The following is a 6052-nucleotide window of genomic DNA, read 5'->3' on the forward strand; positions in this document are numbered from 1 at the left end:
CAATTTATTACTTGCCCATAAGCTACAACAGAGCCTGCTAAATACCTTTCCTTAAATTCCACCTCTATACTACAGTATACTTGAGGTCCATGCAAAAAAGTAGCTACCTTTTATGTAGGAAATGGATGATTAAGTCTTTGGTGTTGTAAAGGCAACTTCATTTAAACATAACCACCCCCACCACCAAAAAAAGAAGAGGAAAAAAAAAAGTAACGAAAATAATAAGGGAAAAACCCAAGACACACTTCCTAGGGGGAAAAACAAAACAAAACAAAACAAAAAAACTAGCAGGAAGTTGTGACTTTTTGACACTGGGTGGTAGCACAGTGCAGTGGAAACAACATGGACTTTGGAACTGGAAGGATTGCCTTCACTGCTGACTGGCTTGTGTTTCAATTTTGCTGAGTCTCAGTCTCCTTGTCTGTAAATTGAGTTTAATGAGGATAGTGTAGAATAATGTATATAATTGTCAAGCCAACATTCTCTAGTATGTATACTTGTATACCTTTTTAGGTACCTTGGGAACTGATTGAGGCTTTTTAGGTACCAGGGTTGAGTGTGATGAAAACCCTCTAGGTTAGAATACCATGGCAGGCAACATAGCATTGCTCATTAAATGCCTCAATATTTTTTTTTAACTTTGAAATAATCTTATAGGAATCAACAGTGAGACAATTGTGAAACCAGCTTCAATTTCAGAGGAAGAATTGTTGAATTTAATCAATAAACTAAATAATGATGATAATGTAGACGGCCTCCTTGTTCAGCTGCCTCTTCCAGGTGAGTTTTGGACTCTACCACTTAGAATGTTTTCTGAGGAAGAGAGGGTTCTTAGTTACTTTATACACCTAGCCCCTCCTGTGGATTTGACTTAAAGAGGAGGTAAATTCAAGAGAGTGAATACTAGATATCCACAGACCTACTCAGAATACTGATTGCTCCATAATTTGGTATTGAGATCTTTTTGAGAGAGAGTGAAAGTGTGAGCAGGGGAGAGGCAGAGAGAGAGGAAGACACAGAATTTGAAATAGGCTCCAGGCTCTGAGCTGTTAGCACGGAGCCTGATGCAGGGGTTGAACCCACAAACCGTGAGACCTTGCCCTGAGCCGAAATTAGATGCTTAACTGAGCCACCTAGGCACCCCTATTTATTTATTTTTGTAGGTCTTTTTTTTTTTTTTTTTTTTTTTGAGAGAGAGACAGAGCGAGCAGGGGAGGGACAGAGAGAGAATCCTAAGCAAGCTCCATGCTGTCAGCATGGAGCCTGATGCGAGACTTGGATTTATGAACCATGAGATCATGACCTGAGCCGAGATCAAGAGCTGGATGCTTAACCAGCTGAGACACCCAGGCACCCCTGGTATTAAGATCTTGATACAAAATGGCATTGGAGGGAAGCAGTTGTACAAGAGGATATTGATTTTGCCTAGTGTATGTTCCTTCTGTGAAGAAAAACAAGTAAATCGCAGAGGCAAGTCGTGGAAGGGGAACTGGTTTGCATGATAAACCAGGTGAGTTGGAGTCAGACAGTTGTAACTATGCAACAGTGACTTAAGGCCACTGTTCTGATTTCTTTTTCAGAGCACATGGACGAGAGAAAGATCTGCAATGCTGTTTCTCCAGACAAGGATGTTGATGGCTTTCATGTACTTAATGTAGGGCGAATGTGTTTGGACCAGTATTCCATGTTACCAGCTACCCCATGGGGTGTCTGGGAAATAATTAAGCGAACTGGTAGGTAAATCCCATAGTTGTATGTCTGTGTTAGTATTATAAAAAATGGTACTTAAAAATGATAAAAAGCCCTTCAGTAGCAGAATGGACACTCCGGCCGCACATCCTCTAGTCCTGCCCCCAGAGCCTACCTCTCTGTACAGTTGCCTATTTTGACTATTTACCTATTTTGACTGTTGCTATTTAATCCAGAAACCCCCTGTAAAGAAAACTTAAGGTTTAATTGTGTTGATAGTGCACACTCATAACATTTTGTAGCTTACAGGGTGCTTTCTCTTTATTTTTGGCCTCACTATATGTAGCAGGTGATAGGGCCCATTAACTGATGAGGCAACAAGCTTAGTAACTCCCTTCATTATCACTCGTTCATGTCTGAGGCTATCTGCCTGCCTTTTTCTTTGGTGCTCATTCTAAGATAGTCTAGCACTCTTTTTAATGCAAATATATATTTTTTTTTCATAGGCATTCCAACCCTGGGGAAGAATGTGGTTGTGGCTGGGAGGTCAAAAAACGTTGGAATGCCCATTGCAATGCTGCTACACACAGATGGGGCTCACGAACGCCCTGGAGGTAAGACAGGGGAGTTCAGAGGAGTGTTCCCTTCTCACTTTTGTGCAAACCATTAGAGGCTGTTTGTTAAACTTTGCATTTGTATTTATTGTATTTTGTTAGCAGATATTTGGCATATTTGGGGAATGATCTTGTAGGATAAGCTGAACTCATATCACTTGAGACTTTTATATTAATTTAATAGGGAACTAGTACAGAAATGACTATGCCTATAAATAAATTTGAGTTTTGAGTATAAGCGTGGTTGATGGCAATTAGACATTTTCAGTTATGGCTTGGATAGTTGGGGCTAAGAAACCATTCAAAGTTAGTATCCCATTCTGCGTCATTTGATAGGAAAAAAAAAACTTAGACCATTGCAAAGGATTGACTTGAAAAGGCTGTAGTGTGTCATTATGTCAAGTTCTGTGAATTTGTCTGAAAAAGCCTCATAAATCCGTTATTACATGTGATTATCACATAATCTTACACGATTATATCGGACATAATGGCAAAACTGTGTATGTCTAAATATGTTTCAGCATACTTATTTTTTAAAACCTTGAGTAATCCTAGTGATATTTTGCTTAGGAAAGGTAAAATTCTTGAAAGGCTGCCAAATAGGATAAGAAATAAAAGTAATTATATATGATTCAATGGGTAGAGATAGGATGAGTTATAAGAAATTGGGTATTCATTTCTGAAAAGCAAATGATGCTGAGCTGCCCAGAAAATATGGTACACGAATTAAGTCCATTATTTTTTTCAGAGATGGTGAATTTCTAAAATGGGTTGACTAATTGAGACCTAATCCAACCTCAGCTCTGATTCAGAAATCAGGACATCTGTATTTTAACTCCTAGGCGATGCCACTGTTACAATATCTCATCGATACACTCCCAAAGAGCAACTGAAGAAACATACAGTTCTCGCTGACATTGTGGTGTCTGCTGCAGGTAAGAACCCCGGGAAGGGGTAGAAGGACGGCCCTTAGAATCTTAGAATTGGCCTGCCTCTCTGCCATCCCATCCCTGTTCCTGTAGGGATGACACTGTAAGCTGCCCATAAAGATGAGGTGGGAACTGCGTGCAGTGTTGGTTTCTGGCTTTCCACTATAGACTTGGTGGGTCAATGTTACTTCAAAAGGGCCCAAATATTTGTTTACTATATGAAGTTTCAGTTGTTCCTTGGCTAACAGTTTTTACAGGTTTTCATGAAACGAGCCTATTAGTTCTTCCAGGTGTCTTAAAATTGAAATCAGATAAGACTGTGACAGGTGGGGGTGCCTGGGTGGCTCAGTCGGTTGAGCGTCCGACTTTGGCTCAGGTCATGACCTCACAGGTTCAAGCCCCGCATCGGGCTCTGTGCTGACAACTCAGAGCCTGGAGCCTGCTTCGGATTCTGTATGTCCCCCTCTCTCTATCCCTTTCGTCCTCATGCTCTGTCTCTGTTTCTCAATAGTAAATATATGTTAAAAAAAAAAAAAAAAGATTGTGACTGGTGGGATCTTTCAGTACTAGTGACCGCCCCTGTCATTCCTGTCTCTGTTTGCAGGCATTCCAAATCTGATCACAGCAGATATGATCAAGGAGGGAGCAGCAGTCATCGATGTGGGAATAAATAGAATTCAAGATCCCATCACTGCTAAATCCAAGTTGGTTGGAGATGTGGATTTTGAAGGTAAATGGTATCGTTTTCTTAAAATATAAAATTAGTAAATACTACCTTTAATGGACTTTTAGGACAGATCATTTACTTTTCTTTAACTTTTAGACTTACATTACTCTGGGGGCTCCTGGCTGGCTCAGTCAGTAGAGCATGTGAGTCTTGATCTTGGGGTTGTAAGTTTGAGTCCCACGATGGGGGTGCAGAGTACTTTAAAAATTAAAAAAAAAAAAAACATTTAGGTTACTCTGGTTACTTAAAATGTATCACACATGATTAAGAGAAATCTTTTAAGAAATGATAGTCATTTTAGAATCATTTTAGGATGTTTATATCATAAGATTATGGGGGCCAGCTATAAGCTTTTCAGGGAGATGTTTTTTCCTCATAACTGAAGCGGCTTCATGACTTAACAAGTCTGAAAGTTTAATGAAGTGACTTTCTGAAACCATTGTCTCCTAGCAGGTGTTACAGATTTATCAGTTTCGCATTGAAAGGGGAGATCACAAACCTGAACTGTTAAAAATGGTCTAGGAAAAAGTCACATTCCTGACTTTTGAAGTATACTAGTAGATTTCTCCTTTCACTTTTTAAGGTATTATGTTTATCTCAATTTTATGTTGATAAGCCTGTTTCTAGCTTTCCATTTCTAATAAAGCAGTCAGACATAAGCCTAGGTTCCTAAGTATTTTTGCTGTCAGATTGGGTTTAAAAAAAATCTTACTTCTCACTTTCTAAAAAATTACTTCACATGGTGCTTTGGGTCTACAGTATATAGTTAAATAAATCTAGTAAATAAATAGTAAATACATAAAATAGAATAAAATTAAGAAACTATTGTGTAAAATAGAATAAAATTAAGAAACATAAGAATAATTATTATAGTTATCCTTCACATATAGTTAACCCATCAAGGTATTTATTTTTATTTATTTTTTTTCAAGTCATAACCAGTTTTATTGCAAAAGGACCCTGTACACATTTATCAATTCTAGTACCTTAATAGCTACCAACAAGTCATTAACATACAGAAACATGCATCATGAGAAGCAAGAAGTATCACCCATCCCTTCTGTGTATTAGCAGCTTGTTACTCCTGAGCCACAGTGCTCACATCACTGAGGTCTGTGAGCAGTCACTTTTCGCATTCATCCTGAAGGAAAGATGGAATGACTTAAATACAAATGCAACATATTATAAATAATTTCTTACAAAAAAAGTCACAAATTAAACCAAAGTATTTTACAGAATTTACTACAAAACACCATAAAAACTGCCTTCACTTAAGCTCTCTCTCGAACAAAGCACCAGCATTTCAAGGTATTTCTTTTTAAATTGCTTTAATATGGAGGAAAAGTATGACTAGTAAATTATAAATTACTTAGAGGTATAAATATTCATTGAACAACTCATTACATGCCTGTTATTTTATTAGTATGTTTAAAAACGTTTACCTGAGTCATGTAGATGTGATTTTTTTTTTAAATGAGTTTGAGGTTTATGAAGGTGCTTACATATATTCTTGCTTTTTCTTTAAATGCTTCTCCATGGTATGTTAAAATGCTATAATTAAGGCAGTCTACCTGTCCTGTTCCTATATAGGCGTCAGAAAGAAAGCCGGTTACATCACTCCAGTCCCTGGGGGTGTTGGTCCCATGACAGTGGCTATGCTAATGAAGAATACCATTATTGCTGCAAAAAAGGTGCTGAGGCTTGAAGAGCGGGAAGTATTGAAGCCTAAGGAGCGTGGAGCTGCTACTAATTAACTGTTGTGTCTTCTTTTCACGAACAACAGTCCAAGCCAGTTCAAGAGGCAAAACAGGCCAATAGAAATGCAATATTTTTTATTTATTTTACTGAAATGGTTTAAAATGATGCTTTGTATTTATTGAAAGCTTAAATGGGTGGGTGTTTGTGCACAGAGCTCTGCAGTACCTCACCATGGAGCACGCCCGCATCCTGCTGGGTTGTGTGATCCAGCCAAGAGAAGCCATTAACCTAGTGATTAACATGGAGGACATTGTCACAGTGAGAATGGATGCTTAACTTTGTCAAGCCACTTAAGTTAAAAATTGCCTTTTCTAGGATTGCATTTCCCAAGTGCT

General features: G+C 38.3%; 1 protein-coding gene across 1 annotated transcript in view; it reads left to right on the top strand.

The window, feature by feature from the left end:
* MTHFD2 (methylenetetrahydrofolate dehydrogenase (NADP+ dependent) 2, methenyltetrahydrofolate cyclohydrolase) overlaps positions 1–6045 on the top strand; it is a 14352-nt gene extending 8307 nt beyond the window's left edge. The window contains exons 3-8 of the mRNA XM_029936266.1: positions 658–780; positions 1581–1733; positions 2196–2303; positions 3146–3238; positions 3837–3962; positions 5550–6045. Of these exons, the coding sequence (XP_029792126.1) occupies positions 658–780; positions 1581–1733; positions 2196–2303; positions 3146–3238; positions 3837–3962; positions 5550–5713 (767 nt within the window). The 3' untranslated portion in view covers positions 5714–6045. The remainder of the gene's footprint in view (positions 1–657; positions 781–1580; positions 1734–2195; positions 2304–3145; positions 3239–3836; positions 3963–5549) is intronic.
* The last annotated feature ends 7 nt before the right edge of the window (positions 6046–6052 follow it).

Source organism: Suricata suricatta, chromosome 4, assembly GCF_006229205.1.
Source record: "Suricata suricatta isolate VVHF042 chromosome 4, meerkat_22Aug2017_6uvM2_HiC, whole genome shotgun sequence".
Taxonomy (NCBI): Eukaryota; Metazoa; Chordata; class Mammalia; order Carnivora; family Herpestidae; genus Suricata; species Suricata suricatta.